The sequence below is a fragment of the Saccoglossus kowalevskii genome, chromosome 22 (genome assembly GCF_978046115.1).
Source record: "Saccoglossus kowalevskii chromosome 22, keSacKowa6.1, whole genome shotgun sequence".
Lineage (NCBI taxonomy): Eukaryota > Metazoa > Hemichordata > Enteropneusta > Harrimaniidae > Saccoglossus > Saccoglossus kowalevskii.
In genome coordinates this window covers 14334844-14355332 of record NC_140662.1, presented here as the reverse complement: position 1 = coordinate 14355332, position 20489 = coordinate 14334844, and the positions used below count along the sequence as shown (strand labels likewise).

General features: G+C 35.1%; 1 protein-coding gene across 1 annotated transcript; it reads right to left on the bottom strand.

Moving 5' to 3' along the window:
- Positions 1 to 60: 60 nt before the first annotated feature.
- LOC102806359 (tubulin delta chain-like) lies at positions 61 to 20254 on the bottom strand. The gene is made up of 11 exons (XM_006815866.3): positions 19863 to 20254; positions 15016 to 15111; positions 13959 to 14020; positions 12200 to 12346; positions 10596 to 10737; positions 8802 to 8966; positions 4253 to 4348; positions 3845 to 3917; positions 2374 to 2515; positions 1193 to 1353; positions 61 to 447 (listed from the first exon to the last, which is right to left on the bottom strand). The coding sequence occupies exons 1-11, from the start codon at positions 19952 to 19954 to the stop codon at positions 379 to 381; spliced, it is 1245 nt and encodes a 414-aa protein (XP_006815929.3). The 5' UTR covers positions 19955 to 20254; the 3' UTR covers positions 61 to 378.
- Between the last annotated feature and the right edge of the window lie 235 nt (positions 20255 to 20489).

Sequence of the window (20489 nt, the reverse complement as noted above, 5' to 3'; positions counted from 1 at the left end):
CTGGTCATATCATACTCCATGATCTCCATTTCTTCAAACTGGTAATAATACAATGACAGGTTTCTTTTCTGGTGCCAAACTTTATCAACATCACTCCACCCTACGTTTCCGACTCGCAGTTAACAATTACAGCGGAGCTCTTTCGACGACATGGTCGCTTGTTTCTAAAATATCCGAGTCGTCTCAATCTTGGCCACAAACAAAATATTCATTACAATTTAACTGATCGGAGACTAGTTAATAAAAAGTGGACAAACTGTTTTTATGATCAAATTTACATATGAAAGCGACTTTATCTTGTGCGTCAATTTGTCCATTCTTGTGAAATTCAAAAAGATAAGTGGTTTACTGTATTCATGCAATGGTCTTCAATAGAGATCACCTCACTGCGTCTTTGTAATTGGAAACCACTGTTTCTAAGGTATCAAAGGCATCTAAGAAGTCTTGCTGCAAAAACAAAAGTGAAATTGGAGTTAATATGTATCCACAAGCATCTGCATGTTTGTAGGTTTGACCACTGCGAGTACATGCAAGCTAATGGAAATTCTGTTAGGATTTAAAGATTTACAGCTACATATTTTGTTTCTCTCCTGCTTGAATAAAACAGATATTATAGACTGGCCCATGCTTGGCAATTCTTTATAGAATAAAAACCTGAATAGACCAGTCATGATGATTTCATGTTGGATCCAGAAATTTTCAAATTTATTCTTAGTAATTCTTAATAAAAATTGCCACAACTGGGCCAGTCTAGTATCTTTGTTTTTAAGTCTCCCAATACTCAACCAGAAGATATTTTCGAGCATGTACTGCTTGGAAATATGCTACTGTGAGGGGTTAATTATTCACTGGGTTTTAATTTTGCTTATTTCGCTGACTGGAAAATGTGCTAAATTATAACCCAGTGAATATGTAAAATTTAGCATAGAACACATTATCTAAATGACGAAACCGTGAATTTAAAACCCACTGAATATACATCATTTTACAGTGTGTACATGTACACATGTCATGAATAAACACTGATTATAATCTGTTGAGATGCATTATTACAAAATTCAGCAAACAGAAGGTACTGCTAATACATGTATCTCTGGGATAGTATGGGGACCCCCCCCCCTCGTCCCAAGTGCTGGAGTAGTACAGCTGAAAGGCTCTGTACGTACACTGAAATAATAGAATGACTACTCACCTGCTCACATCCATATTTCCAGTACCAATGCAGGTAAGCTTTAGCATCAAACATTTCTTTAGATCTTTCCAAGATATGTTCAGTATATTCGATAATGTTACTCCGATTTGCTGCAATGGTCATGGATGCTGTACCAGGAAATGAAGCTGGGTTCGTATCACCTAGCAACAAACAAAATAATATTTTGATCAAAGCTAATTGTAGTGTTATTTTACATCTAGCACCAAAAACAATATAATCTGTCCGTCCATCTGTCTGTTCGTTTGTTTGTTTGTTTGTCTGTCTGTCGCACAAACATGTTCTATTGTCATTATTTAGAAAATGTTCATCAAGTGCAAATGTTTTCTTTACATTTAACGCACTAACAATCTAGGGTGATTGGAATAGAATCACGTCACTGAACGCAAACATTTGTGCAGGCACAAATAATTTTCGCTGGCATTTTGAACTGTTTTTTTTTTTTTTTATTTTTATGCGGGAAAAAGATGTAGATTAATAATAATAATAATAATTATGGACTCTGGAAGTAAGGAATCATGTCGACCTCTGCTATGCATTGGTCGATATGATCACGTCACCTTACTGCCTTAATGCATAATTTGCGGTATCCTTGTAATAACCTAGTACATGTACATGTATTATATAAAATAAACTGCTATAGGCTACATCAAAGGCATCAGAAATGTGCCACAAATAATATAGATGCTCCAGTATTCACCCCCAAACAACCAATAAAATCATATTCAATCAACTCCTCCCCACAGTATTTTTCAAATGCAGCATAAGTCTTATACATATATGCCTTAAAGCAGCCTGTAAATTGACTTCTAATGCGTATTCCAACAACAATTGGACTTGATTTGAATAGTCCTTTGGTCAAACGTAAATAATTATGTATTCAAAGACTTAAAATTAGAATAGAATTAAAGTAGGGGAGTCACCTGCAGTAGACAGCCATAGCATTTTATTAACAAACAATTGTCTAGCCATGTGTCTTTGCGTTTTAGTATGCTTAGGAGTCAATTCGTGTACATCCACAGCTGATGACCCTTGCGCTTTAAAAGCAGAACTCCCGCTGCTTGCAAAAAATTTTAATCAGATTGTCAAATCATTTTTTCAGATATCAAAGTCAGACTCAAAATGTGGTGATGTCAGATAACATAAAATTTAATTGTACTCACTGATCCAAAAATCCACAGGGAATGGATTCCAGGAAACACAGTTATACACATGTTTAATTTTATCTTCTACTGTCCTGATGTATCGTGGGAAAGTGTTAGTTGAATCTCCTCTGACGACACACACGGTTGACATAGCTGAATACTGAGATGCGTCAAGAAATACGTCATACAAATAACTCTCGCATTTATTTCTTGTAATTTATTCATTAGGACTGAAGACGAGTTTCCAAATGTCATTATTTTACTCTTTAAATAAATTCAGATAATAAGATACAGAAAACTGAATATTATTGAAAAATGTATCAAGAAACAAGAGTTTCTTAGGAAAATATTAAAATATGATTTGTTTATGCATTGGTTTCTATGGTAATCACTGTTCCCTCTGAGCCTTATTTTTGCTAAATTTTCTCAGATTCAATTGTAGTTTCTCAGTGTATGTCTTTTGAGAAACTTTCCATGTATTTTGTATGCAGAAAAACATTTCAAGGGAAAATGGGCAAATTTTCACAGTATTTTCAAGATTAAAAAAATTAAAGGGAACAGTGATTGGTAATGGTATTGATATCAAAATATTTAGTTCAGTGATACAGGCCTTGATATTTGTACAAGGTGAATTTTTGATGTACATTGAAATTACCACCAAATTGCCATGACAACATTCAGTTAGTTCCCAGTGGTATATCTTTCCCAGTGGTATCTCTTTCCCAGTGGTATCTCTCTCTCATATGCTCAATATATTCTAAGCTTTAACTCTTAATTGACCCTAGATAAAAATGGCTACTGAGATTCTGTTGAGATCAAGAGTAAGAGTGAGAGTAGAGTAAGAGTAAGAGTAGTGAGAGTGAGAGTAAGAGTAGTGGGAGTGAGAGTGAGAGTGAGATGCGGTGAGAGTGAGAGTGAGATGCGGTGAGAGTGAGAGTGAGATGCGGTGAGAGTGAGATGCAGTAAGTGTGAGAGTGAGATGCGGTGAGACATTAGATGCGATGAATGTAAATAATGTATCAGAGCTACATCACAGAGCATTTTATACAATTTTATTTCTATGGGCTCTGTGCGAGCTACTGTGGAACGCTGGTCTAAGAAGTTTTTGAGATTTTGCCTACATGGGTAGAAATGAGATAATCAATATGCAAATTAGCTGCTTATTATGCATGAACATGACCCTAAATATAACCATGTCTGTGCAATACCCATGCACTAAATTAGATTGAAATCCACTCAGAAGTTTTTGAGATTTTGCATTATACACAGACAGACACGCCAAACTTATTATATACCTATCTTGCATTCTTCACACTCACAGGAGCTAAAACTATCATGTGATGCGCAAACCCATAAATGGTCTTGTATGGTAGGGTTTCTTTCCATCTGTAGACTTGTTTTTAGAAAACAATTCATTGTTATACAGACATACATGATTTTGGTTACTCTGCATTCACAGAAATAAATTTATACAACTCAAAAAGGATACAACATCACCATGGATACCATGGCGTGGAACCGTGTGTAGAAGAGAAGATGCCAAAGTATCCCATGATGCTTTGCTACAGGAGATAAAAAAAATGAGTATCATAAGAAATGAAATAAACGTGAATATAATACATGGTTGCATAATATATTGACAATCATGTGAGCTTACAAGAAGTCTGCAAGAAGGCAATACAGTGATTTTTCAATCATATAAATATAATTTTAAGCTCAAAACCATTTATGAAGACCTTTTCTTGATATAATTTGTCTGTTTTATTATGTTGGATATAAAGATTATTTGTTCCATGAGAAGTGCATATAAGAATGATATGATTATAATGTGCTACTACTAGAGCAAATATTGCAGCAGGTAATTTTTTATTTGTGTTCCAATTTTATTAATTCTCACCTTTTAGTGATGTGATTGATGGATGTAAACTTTACAGAAGGCATTGGACAGATAGACCTCACCATTTCCCAAGGCTCTGCACCAATTGGCATTCCACTGAAAAAACAAAAGACCAGTTACACAGACAGCTTGAGGGCGCTCTTTAATAGCACATAATGAATGGTGTAGAAGAAGACTTAGTTTGAACCTAATGCTGAAGAATGACTCAGCTTACAATACCAGCCTTGTTATCTAGGATTGTAATCCGTGATTTTTTTCTCACTGCCAAGATCTTAAATAGTGGAAAGACGCAAAACGAACATCTGCTGAATTGAAATATTTGATTTAAGGTTGGTTTTCTCTATTTTATAGTTCAGTGTAGAAAGAAGAATATTGCATTGAAATGAACTTACTTATTTAAAATTGCCTATCATCAAAAAGTGTATATTGAGCATGGAAATACCAAAAAAATGTTTTGTGATTGTTGAATCCCATGCGTAGTTTTGAGGCTACAACAACGCTATGACTTGTTTGCACTGTTTTTACGTTTGATTTCACGCAGGATCTCACAGGTATCGGAAAATGATCAATTGGTAATAATTATTCTGAATACATGTATCACGGTAACACCAAGACATGACAATGCATAGTCCCTGTCTGGTTTTATTGGACATCGATCAGTACATGTCTCCCAAATGGCTCCACACATCTTATCTGTGCCAAGATTGAACAGAACAAGCCATTGCAGAGACACTAGCATGACCAGCACCTGCAACCCCGGGCTGCAACCCAATACTCATGATCATAATACAATCTCTTAAAAATATTTTGAAAACTACGATTTCATGATTTTAGACAAAAATACTTTGACACACCTGATCAAATCACGAAACAACCTAACCTACCATATTATCTAAGAGTATACTGGTAGTACTTGTGTGCTAATTGTCATATGAATAGGGTGATATATTAAAGAAGAGGATTCAGCATGGACATGAATAAACAAAATGGCCACTATTAGGCCATTATTGTCTGAATATCAAAATAAATATGCCTTGCTGTTGTAACTAAATAATCAAAGAAAGCTTAGAAAGAACTCCCATGTGCTGAGAGTATTGGAGACACATTAAATATAATTCGAAATTACTTAGCTGAAAACTAATTATGCAAATCAGAAAATTAATATGACCAGATTTGAGTGTAAAACTAATGAGGTCTGCGCAATGTAACAGAAAATCTATGTCTCCAAGTTTAATTGAAATGTGATTAGAACCAAAAAATTATGAATTATTATGCTTATTAGGGAATTAATATGAACAGATTTTTACCCCAAACTAATTAGGTTTGTACATTGTCCTAGAGCATCTTTATACTAAGTTTCATTGAAATGGAATAATTAGTACCGTGAAAACTCCAAAATTTCGACCCCTCTAAAAATTCGATCGCCTATTTATTTGCCGGGTTTCGGTGTTTTATTTACCTCCAAATTTTCGATTCCACTAAAAATTGCCGACTCATTCTTATTCGAAAATTGCGACCAGTTTTAGTTTTCCCACAAACGAAAAAAAAAAACGATGTGAGCGTTCAAACGGGACCTTCCTCGAAGGCATGAATCCGGGTTTCTGATTGACTGAGAGATTTTTATTTTATTGGTAACGAAAATATATTCTAAATAAACGAAGTTTGAAATAAAAACGAACACAAAAATCTCGGCATGCTGCGTTTCTGAATTGTTGATTATTACTGTACTCAGTAGTGATTATAATAATGTACACAAAATAAATTTGTTGAATGGTTATGAAATACAAATAAAAGTCAACTTAGTTTCATCGTAAGCGAATGATTCCGGTCTCGTATAAACGTTTGATGCTGTAGGATATCCGCCATGTTCTCTTAGGTCAAATAGGTCAAATCGCTAATTAACCAATCAAAAAGCTGGATGATGCCAACGTGTTCAAATTACCATAGCTTATTTAAATATGTTAATGTTATTGAACGCAATGCGGAAGAGATTGGTGTTGTAGTACGATGTTTTGGCTTGGATTTTGATGCGAAAACGGCATGATTTTTTTTAAATAAAAAAATTAGTTGTTTTTAAAAAATAAACTGGTCATCTGAAGAATAATTTAACATTGTTCACAGTGATAACAGCTCATTCTCGAAAGGAAGCTTACCCGCTCACGCTAGGCTAGTCACGATAAAAATCATACACGTGTACTCTTGAATAGACAAACGTCAATGACTACGGTAAAACTTAGACTCTATTTTAGCCGGCAGGATTGATTGAAATGTCCGAAAAATGACGCCAAAATACACCTTAAAAGTCCCATTTTATTTTCTTAAATCCCATTTTATTTTTTAATCCAAGGGCGAATTTACGGCAGAATTTGGTCCCTCAAATAAGGGACACGTGAGCTTTGATTCTAACCGGATACATTGCACTGGGTCGGGGAGATCGTTTGCTAAACTTCCATGTATCTTTTGTCCAATGGGTACCTGTACTTCGAACATTCGCAAGTTTTTCTAGGTAGTGCGAGACAGCTTTGTCTTTTGACCTATTAGTTTTGTGCTGACCTCTTCTCCGCGTCTTGATGTTTTGTTTTGCATGTCATAATACTCACTGATTGATGACTTTGTTTAGATTTTGAGTTACAACTCGGCCACGACCTTTGCTTTTACCGTGAAACATGAGGAAGTTTACGTCAATTGACGGACATTGCATTTTTTAAAAACTAATGAAGCACACTATCATCCCCATTTTTTCATTTGCTGATTTCTATTCTGAAAAATTCGACCGTCCGAAAATGTACCTTAATTTTGACTCTAAAAACACGTCACATATCTAACACCAATTATTTAAAACCGGTCGAAATTTTGGAGTTTTTACGGTACTTTAGATATCAGTGTGAAAGCTTAAAATTGGTTAATTATGCAAATTAGGTAATTAATATGTACAGATTTTAACCCGCAATTATTCAGGTCTGTCTATTGTCCTACAGCATCCATGTACATTCATTGATATGTGATGTATAGTACCTGAGATATCAGTGTGAAAGTTGGTTAATTATGCAAATTAGGTGATTAATATGCACAAATATTTACCGGAAACTAATTGGGTCTGCATAATTCTAGATTCATGGAAATGTGATGATTAGTACTTTAGATATCAGTAGAAAAGCTGAAAATTAATTATGCAAATTAGGTAATTAATATGCACAATTATTTACCCTAAAACTAATCAGGTCTCTGCATAGTCCTAAAGGATCTATGTACCAAGTTTCATTGAAATGCGATGATTAGTACTTGAGATACCCGTGGAAAAGCTGAAAATTAACTAATTATGCAAATTAGGTGATTAATATGCACAAATATTTATCGAAAACAATCAATCTCTGCATAGTCCTTGAGTATGTAAGTACCAAGTTTCATTGAAATGTAATGCTAACTACTTATATCAAATGCTGAAAATTAATTAATTATGCAAATTAGGTAATTAATATGTACTGATATTACCATAAAAACTATCAGGTCTGTGCAGTGTCGTATGACATCTATGTACCAAGTTTCATTGAAATGTGATGATTAGTACTTGAGATATCAGTGGAAAAACCGAAAATTGACTAATCATTATGCAAATTAGGTAATTAGTGTCCACGGATTATTACCAAAAACTAATCAAAACCTAGCATTAGTTCAGAGCATCTATGTACCAAGTTTCATCAAAATCCAATGAGTGGTTGTTTAGATATCAGTGGAACAGTCATGGAACCACTAAAAAATAGCTAATTATCATGCAAATTAGGTAATTAATATGCACGGATTTTTACCAAAAATTAATCAAATCTGCGCATATGTTCAGAGCATCTATGTACCAAGTTTCATCAAAATCCAATGAGTGGTTCTTTAGATATCAGTGGAACAGTCATAGAACAGCTAAAAATTAGCTAATTATCATGCAAATTAGGTAATTAACGAGCATGGATTTTTACCAAAACCTAATCAAATCTGCGCATTGGCCCAGAGCATCTATGCACCAAGTTTCATCAAAAACCGATGTATGGTTCTTGAGATAGCAGTGGAACAGTCGGACACACATACACACACACACACATACACACACACACACATACACACATACACACATACACACATACACACATACACACATACACACACACATACAGACACACTAACTGCAAAGACTCCCATTTTGTGCTTCGCACATGGGAGTCAAAAATGATCAACAAACTAAGTCTGGGAAACAGCTCCAGAAAATTTTGTGTACAAAATGACCACAAGTTGGCTATTTGTGCTCGGGTCATTAAATAATTTGTCGTGCATATGTAGGCCATTATGTGTTGTCTTTGTGTTAAAGAAATTGGCTGGTGCATGCCCGAAAAATAGCTCCAGATGGACCCAAATAAAGATTATGAGTTAAAATTTACTTAGGCATTCCAAGGGTTGAGTAAATTATATACAAATGTATGCAAACAATATGCTAATTGTACATCTTACAGACAGGTGAGAAGATGTCTCTTAAAGTATGCTGCATTATATGTATAATGCTTACCATGTAGGTGTTAGTGATGTGACGGGTAAGAAAACACCTCCGATACATGCTGCTATATGCTGGTTCATATTGGCAAATGAGATCCCGCTGTCAGATTTCTTATGCATTCGTTTCAGTTGATAAAGTACTTCATCATTTTGAAATAAAACAACAGAGTCGGTATTTCTGAAAAAAAATGTATTCAAATCAATCCTGTATTTCTATGGTCTCTGTTCGAACTGCTGTGAAACACTGGCTGAAAAGCCAATGAAAACAGCTAAAGTCAAGAAACAGCACAAAGTCAACTTTGAAGTAATATTGAACAACCAAATTTATATATGCTGCACACACAGGGGTAATCTTGTTTCAACAAGTATCTCAAAGCACCATTTTCTGAGTGTTTTCAGTCTTTGTTTTTAACGTGATGGTTGCGAGGTGGGGAAAATGCCCAGATGTCTGTCCTGAGAATAGTTTTAAAAATTATATTTATATCATTTGCAATTTGCATTTAAAAATGATAATGATTATTCTTCAATGTTGAGAAATGTTTTCTGGCACCAACAAATAAACAAAAAACATGAAATGATTTCCATGACAAAGGCTTTCAGTCATTAGGTTCAGTTCACATACACAAATATTTTTTTTTTTTTTTTTTTTTTTATTAGACGCATAAAATCCTTAGGAAAGGATAAAAAGGGTCTTACAGAAAGAAATTAAAACAAACTACAATCTAAAAAAGAAAACAGAAAATAAAAACTTTTCTAAAAAAATAAAACAAGTCAAAAACAAAAAAGACAATTTGCAGCCAATGGTGAATACAGAATATAGAATGAACACAAAATGTAGCCTAATACACTGATAGTTGTTGCTGTTTTGTTCCATAGCTGTTTTTTAGGAAGACTGCTAAAGGCTGGTGCTAGAGTATGGTTTGCCATAATCAAAATGAATTTATTCTGACTATTTTCTTTATCAAAATTTTGAACTTTATTTTGTGCAGTCAGGAATAATTTGTCCCTATGGTGACTGTAAGCTGGACATTTCATTACAAAATGTTGCTCATCTTCAATTATATTTTGGCTGCACATATCACATGTTCTTTTATCCAGCGGCACATTATTATGTCTGCCTTTCTCAATTTTAAGGTCATGGTTGCTTGTCCTGAATTTTGCAATTAACCTTCTAAGACCATGGTTCTGCATATTAATTAGGTAATTTTCAATTTTTAAATCTTGTTTGAAAAGTCTGTATGTTCTTAGTTTGTTTTTAGCCAAGGTTTGTTTTCTATTATCATTATGCATGTCTAAGATCCATTGGTTCTCAAATGATTTGTTTATTTTTTTATGAATAAAGTCTAAATTTTTCTTAATTATTTTTTCACTTGAGTTTACAATGGTGACAACATCTATATCTTGCATGAGGGTTTCTGCACTAGTAAACCATTTACTTTTTACATTCTTATTTACTAAGTAGGCTTCTCTTAGTAATGTGTTATCAGAGTTTGTTACCCGGTCGAAATATTTAAGTCGTTGTTTCATGATAAAACAGTCAATGGGGTACCTTCCTACAGTAGCTCACCATAAACAGCCATTTTTGGTGTGAATTTTGAGAGACCAAGAATGAACCGACAAAATGAAAGATGGACATCCTCAATTGCAGACTTAGTTGTGCTTTCATCACCCCAAACATCACTACCATATACAATAATGGGTCTTATCAGTTTGTCAAATAAAGATAGTTGGAGGGGTATGTTTAGTGAGTTGTCATAACCGAGTTAATATGAAAACTTTGGTGAGATAACTTGGTGAGAATCTTTACCTTTGCAGCTTGGCTAAACATAATAGAGAATTGTAATGTTGTAATGGACTTTCTCCTGAAAGATGCGGTGCTATGACAACTGACATCATGTAGGGCAACTGATACTCATCCCGAATACATTCACAAATATGGGCACCCAGACCTGAAAACACAAAATCAATATTTCATGCTAAGTGTCAATGTTTTTCTTAGCACATCGATTTCTGAAGCCATCTCATTCATCATGGGCTATCGATGAAGACGTTGTGTTATCAATGTAAATTTTCTGGTACTTAGAAATAAGAGAAGCTAGTGCTTAAAATTGACTAATTAATATGCAAATTAGGTCATTAATTTCAACAAAAAACTTATCAAATCTGAGCATTATCCTAGAGTATCTATGTACCAAGTTTCAATGAAATCAGTATACATGTAATAGTACATGAGAAACAAGTGAAAATGTTTAAAATGTTTTGATTAATATGCAAATGAGGTAATTTATATACACCAAAAGAATTCAGGTTTGCTTATTATCCCAGAGCATCTATGTATCAAGTTTCATTATAATCTGTTGAATAGTACTGAAAAGCAAATAAAAATGCTTAAAATTGGTTTATTAATATGCAAACAGGATTTCAACTAAAATCTAATCACATCTGAGCATTATCCGAGAGCATCTATGCAAATTTCCATTAACAGTGGGATAGACAGATGGAGGGACACACACACACACCCCCACACCCCCCCACACCCACCCACCCATGTGTTGAACGGTGTCAACTGTGGACATTGTTTTTAATATATACCAACCAACAAAGGACATAAACACCAACCGAGTACCTCATAGTCCTTGGTTAACATAATTTATATTAATAGTTAATTCGATTATTAATATGTTTTGCGTAGCTTAGGTTTAGTAAACAGGGGGAAGGTATGGTACAGTTTATATTAATATAATTTTACCATACCTTCCCCCTTTACCTAAGCTTTGCAAACATTTCTATGTTCAGACTAGGGATATTCAACTTTTATTCAATTGAACGTTGAATTGTATTGTAATTGAGTTTAATTAAACTCCAATTAAAACGCAACCCTATATAGGAACATGTTTTAATCGAGTTCATGTCGCAGCTTTATCAAAAGTTAATTCAACTATTAAAAGTTAATCAAATGAAGTCCTTGGGTCACACAAAATACTAGAATGGGTGCACTAACTGCAAAAACTCCCCTTGAGTGCTTCACACACAGGAGTAAAAAACATTTGATCTATACATGTAAGTAGCACAGAGCTGTGTCCATGGTCAAAATAACTTATACTTTAATTAATGATACAGCATATAAGTAAATGCAATTTTTGGTTTGTACATTAAAGTTTCGTTTTTTCATGAGACAAGCACTCATAATGATTCTAAATTGCATTAAATTGTAGCCAAGAATAAAATAATGGCTTACTTGCGAGAAAAGCTTGGTTACATTTTTAACGATGGCGACCATACATTTTTGTATTTGTATTGACATCTCCTCATCTAACAAATTTGTGCACAATGTCATAAAGTGAAAATGTATACCAGCAATGACAGGAGGATTTTTGATGTCTTTTTATTTTCAAAATCTTGGTAACTGACCTGATCCGGTACCTCCACTTAGGCTATGTAGTAAGACGGTGCCTGAGAAGGATTCACATCGTTCTATCTCTTTTCTAAGAGACTCAAGAGTTTTATTCAGTAAGGAATCGTCAGCACATTCTGGTTCATGTCTGGTTCCATGGTAACCTGAAAATATCCAAATGTAGAGTTGGTTACGTAATAACATAAGCTGCTATCAACATAGATAATCAGTATGCACATTTCATCAAAATTTGGAACTCAAAATTTCAAAAATTCTCAGCAAAACGTAAAGCTGATTGAATTAAAGAAAATGTAAAAAAAATATACATGTATTGCTTTATAACACATATATGTTGATTCAATGTGACAAAGCCATGTCATATTTTCCTATCACATCCTATTGGCTATTTGAAGTTGTGATGTTATCAACTGACAATCGTAAAAGACACCAGCCAAAATGTACCTCAATATGAAAAAGTTTTTTTTTATTTAAATAACTATAACCTTGAAACTAAATATAAATGTTTCTGCTATATACTAATATTTCAGACATCCATCAAAAAATGTTTTTCATTTTAATTCTGTGAATGTCTAATATTTTTTCCCATCGAAAGTTTGGGTTGAATTTTCTGGTTCTGATCAAACTTTTGAAAATATTTAAAAAACTATACCGGTTTATTTTGACAACAATTTGAATTTGTTTCCTCCAATGTTCCAATTACCATTTTTTTTATGTGGCATGTCTAGGAAATTAATTACTTGTTAATTTAGTAAAAATGTTACTAAAATGTCCTTGTAAATAATATACAATCAGAGGTACATTACTTGGGGTTTGCAACTATGGTGACATGATACCAAGATTCCGTTACAATCTCGCTCTCGCATAAGCGTTCCAACTCAGAAAAATGCGAATGCGCATGCCTGAGGTAACTAGGATACTGGGATGTCCAGGTGGATCAAAATAGCTGCCCATGATATGACGGATTACGAGAACTATATTTTCTGTACATTTTCGATGTATTACATTTTTCACTACGATAGTGACAAGAAAAGTTTTATTTTTTCATTACAAACCTTGAACATTGATATGTGTCATGTCAGAAGGTCGTAGCCTCAGTCTCGCTATCTACGAGATGAGACTTCAATGGGATCTTGACATGATGTCACCATACAGTACTATGCGAGTTGCAAACCCCAAGTAATGTACCTCTGATACAATATAATATAAATAACAAATATTCAAACATAGATGATATATTCACAGTAACTTGTAGGGAAGACCATGATACAAAACCATGATCATTACGTAGAAAATCAACTCTGGTGTGCAATAACAAAAAGTTTATTGAGTTGGCTCAGGTAATGAAAAAATTTAAATTCAGAAAATGGTAGAAGGTACTAGTAATTGTGGTCCAGAGTGTCATATTTATCGGTCCTAGCAGCTTTCTTGTATTTTTTTAATCAAAACTTAGAAACTTAGAACTTGTGACATTGAATTTATTAAAGCGAGGTGGTCGTCACGCAGCGTGTGTCCGAATTTCATGTAAATAAACAATACACACGTTGTACACGTTGCTATGAGTCCCATATCGAACAGGATGTGACACGACGACTGTCGTCCTTTAAACTTTTGTGTCAGAAATCTTCTCATCAAAAAACTAAAACAAATGCATTACTATTACACTCATTTTAGAAAGCTGATATCGGGCCAACATATAAATGGCTTTCAAATCAATTAGTCTGTTGACTTATAAAAAAAAAATACATGGTAGCTTACCTAGTGCCCAGTTTGTCCCTCTTCCTCGTTTTCCAAGTATGATGTTAGAATCTCGAAACCAGCTGCAGGGAGCACAATAATTATTGGTCATTTCAATAGTTCTTCTAAAAATATATTTTGTTGATGTTGATAACATGAGATTGTCACAAGATTACAGCAAAGTATGCACAAAAGTAGGATGATCGTATCAATTAACATGTTTGGAAGGTTGATGTGATCCTGTTCTACCTGAGTACATACTTTGCGGTATCCTTGTGATAACTTTATTATTATTATATTTTTCCTGCTTGTACAATGTTTTAACAACTCAAAATGACAACTGAAAACATTTTGTGTTGTGCGAATTTTTGCGAACAGTGATGGAATTCTATTTCCATCACGTTTCTGTATCAGATGTTTTAAAACCCACTTTCTGATTGAGGCACTCTCACAATGCAACATGACTAGCATTGCAAACCATCCCAATGAACACCAATTACGGCACCATAAAACTAGAAATACTCAGAATCTACACTATTTGGAACAATCAAATACATCCATTATGTACAAAGCAACAGTTTGATCTGACAGATGATAAAGTAATGTCATCGGTTGTATTCCATCCCAAAAAAAAGAGGGTCCATGCCAAATTGAGACCATGTGTATACAAATAACCAGGGGTTTTTCTAGAAAAAAACTGCAAGAGGGAGCACTGCAATTCAGCGGCGCCACCAAGTAGGGGAGATAGAGTTCTCCCTACCAGGGTGTGGAGTTTTTGATAATTCTAAGTTAAACTGAAGCATTTTATGGCTTCCTTGGGCCCAAAATTACTATCAGACAGGTCACAGTTGAATTTTATTGTTACCAGAGGATCTGCTTCCCAGGGAAAGGGGGCGCATGGCCATGGCATGAGGACACTGCGCACATGTTCCCTTATTTAAAAAAATCCCTGAATAACCACTATCAATCTCTAGTGACTACCTGAGTTCATGACTAATTTCTGCTAAAAGGTTCTAGTGACCCCCTAAGTTTGTGATTAATTTCCAGCTAAAATTTCATAATATATAGAAAAAATTACCTTTTCTTTGTATCTTGTAGTAATGACCTTACAACTTTGGGTTCACTGTCTACATTAATAGATCTAAGTTTTCTATCTCTGGTATGGAATACATAACTGCAAATCAAATAAAAAGTGTAATTATATATTATTATTTAATATTGTCTTTGTTCAGCTGGGTAAAATATGAGTAACATAAAAGCTGTATATAAATACTAGCAGTTCTATATGCAAGTTATAAAGAACTTTCTTCAGTTGAACGATGACAACTTTCCTCAGTTAAACAATAATATTGTTATAACAGTCATGTTTGTAGTTACAAGTAACGATAATTTGTGGGTCTTTCATCGTTTTACATGATTTTCTTTGTTGACAGCATCACGAAACTTGTGATCTTGACTCTTGAAAGTAAATGACTTGTGCAAAGAGTTGTGCGGCCAGCCTGTAATATGCACACAGGATTTGTATAATATAACATGACGAATGTTATTATGTCATTAATAACCATGAAAGAGAGAGTGTCGTCACCTGCGCATATGCGGGAATTGAGTCCCAGGAGATGATAACAACACACTCTAAAAATGCAAAGGCTCATGGGTAGACGCTTGTTTGTAAACAATGACACGCTATGGCCATCTGACGCATGCGCAGGCGACGATTCCCTTGTTTCAACCTTCGAGAGCCACCAATATACTATTTTAAAAATATTGTTCAAAATACCATACTGTGTAAGAAACCACAGGATATACTCATATACTCGTATAATAACATAAGGTAGGAAAGCGAGCATGCGCAGTTCCAAACATATACGCATGCTCGGGCCTCTGCCTCAAAATATCCGCGTAGATGGGTTTATTCATATTGCTCTGGTGTTTCGATTTTCACAAGATTTAACCCATTTTAGTTTGAATAAAGGAAATGTAAGTCGATTAATAGTTTCTACCAATATCATGCTTGAGTTGTATGAAGCAGATCGAAATATAATTTGAAAAATAGTGTTATTTTCGGGAAATTTCGATGTCATGGTGTCAACGCTTTCCTACCTTGTGTTATTATATGAGTAGTAGGGGAATGTACCGGCGACTGACTAACTATGCCGATCTCAATTTAGGTCATTTTTTATTATCCAGGAAACGTTCTGAACGGCTGTGTAAGAAACATAACATTACACACCCTACTAACAATGATCAGACGTGCATTTGGCATCACACATTTTCATTATTGGTCATATTTTGCATGATTTTACTACCATATTTCTAAATATACTTTTCGTGGCTAGTTTTTTTTTTTTTCTGCTATAAAATTAAATATTAAAAACTCACTCAAGCATATTAAGTTTAATTCAAAGTCTAATTACAGAAACTAGTTAAGTTTATTAAAAAATAATTTCCATGAGCACCTCCCACCAAGGTATTAGTATGTGATAATGCAGTTTATCAGGTGGAGTGTGTAACAGCTGTAGCAAAATAATTTAGTAAGTGATCTGAGGCATTCTCCATTTTTTATTATAGATTGTTTGTCTAGAAATGATGTGCTACCTTCTCAGCCTTGAATTTAACCTTTTGAAGGCCCTAATTATTCCAGCCCTAACTCTAACTCTACCCTCCAGCATTCCCCAATTTGATTGTATTTGCCTTTCTAAGGACACCTGTAGTTATCTATAGTTATCTAGAAAGGGCAAAGACAATTGAATGGGAGGATAAGAGAGAGAGGGTTAAGGCTAGGGTTAGGCATGGGGTTAAAAAAGAGCTCTTTTCAAAATATGAGGGAGGGGGGCTTAAAAAAGAAAGTCTAGTCTCTCAATTGTATTTGTATGTATATGTTTTAAGCCCAGGAATGGGCCAGGAAGGGGGTTCACAGCGGTAACAAGAGAAGTCGGCCAGCAGGAGAAGTCGGCCAGCAAAACAACGGAGAAGTCGGCCAGTGCGAGAAGTCGGCCAGTGGACATCGGAGAAGTCGGCCAGTGGGGAAGTCGGCCGGTAAAACATCGGAGAAGTCGGTCATTACGTACATACTACGTTCAAACATATTTACATTTTTTTTCTCGAAAAGTCGATCATTACTGGACATGGTACTTACTACGTACATATCGACTACAAATATGTTTTCGTGCGTCAAGTACAAAAGTGAGGAGTCGGCCATTTCGGTACAGACATCGTTCGTACATCCAGCAGAACCAGGAATAAAAACAAAGATTCAAGTCACCAAAAAGGTACACCAGAAAGCAAAAGAAAATATTTTCCAGTCAGCGCCAGCAATAATCGAAGAAGTCATGTTAGCCGAGTTACGACCTGAAGACCCTGCATCAAGCCGTCCTAATCCGTCCAACCTTGCGCGAAGCAGTAATTATCAGAGACAGAAAGAGCGACCCGCAGAACCAACGGACCTTGATTTTGAACTCGACGTAAATTGGATACCCGCAGATTTTTTTCGTAAAGACATCGTAGTTGAAGGAGCCCGCCATCTATTTTTCGCCACAGTTTTACAACTACAGTTACTAGCAGCGGCCACTAGTATTTTCCTTGACGGCACTTTTAAGGTAATCCGCAAACTTTTTTATCAACTTTTTTCTATTCACGGTTTCTCAGGGATCATAATGGCGACAACGTTAAGCAAGTACCGGTAGCTTTTTTTTTATGTCAAGACGCCGTAAACGCGATTATAAGGCAATTTTTCGCGCCGTCAAAGAATGCTGACTAATAAATTTCTCTAGTGTTTTTTTTTTCAGCGCCGTTTACTTTCGTTTATCATCGCAACTCGATTACCTTTATGTTATGTACTTTTCATGTTTTAAAATAAACTTAAATGCTGACTAATAAATTTCTCTAGTGTTTTTTTTTTCAGCGCCGTTTACTTTCGTTTATCATCGTAACTCGATTACCTTTATGTTATGTACTTTTCATGTTTTAAAATAAACTTAAATGCTGACTAATAAATTTCTCTAGTGTTTTTTTTTTTCAGCGCCGTTTACTTTCGTTTATCATCGCAACTCGATTACCTTTATGTTATGTACTTTTCATGTTTTAAAATAAACTTAAATGCTGACTAATAAATTTCTCTACGTCTATGTTATATATCTTATCGAAATTCCATTAGCATTTATAATATGTAATGTGTATTTCAGGTTTTGACTATTTAGATTGTTGTTGTAATATCAGTTACGTTTACGTTATATATTTTTCGTTGTTCTAAATAAACTATTTTGAATAATTCTATCACTTTGAAACGTCTCTAGTTTTTTTATTGGCATTTTCTGGCAACGGAACTGGGCTACTTTTATGTGATGTATTTTTACTGTTTGGAAATAAACTATGGAATGCTTGACTTTAACATGTTTCCAGTTTGATTTTATAAATAATTGTCATCCAACATCCGTAAAAAACAGAAATAAATAAGTATCTGTGATCCGTAGTCTAGACTCAAGCCAACGTCTCTCCATTTCCACATAATGTGTCAGTTGGCGGCGAGATGACTGTAAGTTCATATCACTTGTTTGGATGTAGTACCTAAGACAAAGCATTGTAATCCAGCAATAATCGCTTAACATTTTGGAAGAAAAATACATCTATTTTATGAAACACCGTACATGTACTTAGAAAACGTTGTTAGTTGCCATTTATTAAACCATGGATCTAAAAAATAGCTCCATGATTAAACGTACATTATACGTAACGAAGACGGCAAATACATTTTTTTGTTCACGTTAAAATGAATATAATTGATGTGTATAATAAATGGCAACAAATGACGTTTTCTAATGTACATCATTTCATAAAATCATTCGGCAGTTCAAACAGTAGAGTTGACGTGAACTTACATAACAACTATGAAAGTAGCGCACTTCACGGGTAGCAGTTAAAATAGGCAGTTCAAGCACTTCCATTGTGATGCATAACTTCACACTTTCACACCCTCGGCAAGTTCAAATATTAACAGTTTAGACAATGAGTATAGTTGTGATTAAACACGACATTATTTGTTCCTTTTAGATAAATCATTGTCATTGTTATGTATTCTGTGCAAAACGAAAAGACTTATATTTTATGCACAAAACATAATTAGTTCTTTCTGGCTAAATAACTATGACCTTACAGGTAATCTTCCCTCACTGAACTTCCGTTTTGCCATAAGATTTTACTGAAAGAGAAAATCAAACATTGTTCTAGTAATCACCATGCACCGACACATTGCCACCCCCGTGAAAAGGGTGGTAAAGCCAGGCTATCCACGTAACAATATGGCCGCCGGCACGTTCTCTCAACTACAGGTTCGCATTGTTTATTTTTCATGGCACACATGTGTGTAAGACTGCAAGATTTCGTTTTAAAAAAATGAAGATCCAATGATAACGTATGAGTAATAAATATCTGTCAAAAGTTTCTAATAAGTATTTCAATGCGATCACCCTGAATGAGTCCCAAAACTGCCATGTATCGGCGAATGGTCAATATTTTTGCTTGTCGAATGCTGTGATGTAGGGGTCGCCTGGTACCCAACAGCCCTACATGCAGTGGTTGTACTATTATAGTAGGTAGCCTATATGAACTCAGCAATTTGCTCTGTAGCTTACGAACATAGATTTGTACAGTCTCCCTGCCTATTAGTAGAGTTGAAGTGGCCGACTTCTCCGCCCGGCCGACATCTCCGACAGGCCGACTTGGTGACTGGCCGACTTCTCCTGCAGGCCGACTTGGCGATTGGCCGACTTCTCTCGTATTCTTCACAGCGTGTGAGGTATGCATTATGGGTATTTTAACACTTTTAACACAATTTGACCTACCGTACACAGAGGCTTATCAACCTGCGGCGAAGCGTAGAGGGTTTTTACTACGGTCTTCGTCGTGAATTGACAAGCCTCTATGACCTACCCAGTATTTTTTCTATCTTTCTCAGCCATCTTCCAAAATTGTTGTCCGATTTGGTTTCCACATTGTCCGACTTGTAGAAAGACTGTAGACATTCTGGATTAATCAACGACGACCAGCAGCAGTTCAAGTTCATTAATGACTGAAATGAAGCTTCGTGTTCGTGGTTGACCTGAATTTCGTACAACCTCGCAAAATTCAAATCAGCCGCGACATGTCGGTTCGCGATTCACAGACAAATGGCTGTTTCCAATAACATAAACCGGAGTATATATTCGATACCAAAGTACCCAAAGTACAAATCGTTATTCAAGATTGTAATCCTGAAACACGTGACATTTCTGAAATCCCATCCATACATAAACATCAACCTCCAAGAATATTTACCAAACATGCAGCGAGATTCATATTTTGGTCAATTACTTCCTGGTGATGGCGCTATGTCATTCTCCGCATTTTGTCGACAGAGGGCGGTACGCTAACATATTTCGTACGTCATGGTGCAGGTCTGTTCACAAGGGAAGGAAGGCGTGAAATTTGGCGGAGTGTCACTCTTTTTTCAGATGCAAGTAACAGGCATAAACAATATAATGGTATACACACAAAAAATATATAATTCTCAACAGCACA

Coding starts and splice junctions, on each gene's coding strand:
- LOC102806359 (XM_006815866.3), bottom strand. CDS start 19,954: ATGTCTACAGTCTTTCTACAAGTCGGACAATGTGGAAACCAAATCGGA. Junction 12,347..13,958: donor AGGGACAAACTGGGCACTAG/GTAAGCTACCAT, acceptor GGATATTTTCAG/GTTACCATGGAACCAGACAT. Junction 2,516..3,844: donor ATGGTATCCATGGTGATGTT/GTATCCTTTTTG, acceptor GACGCATCTCAG/TATTCAGCTATGTCAACCGT.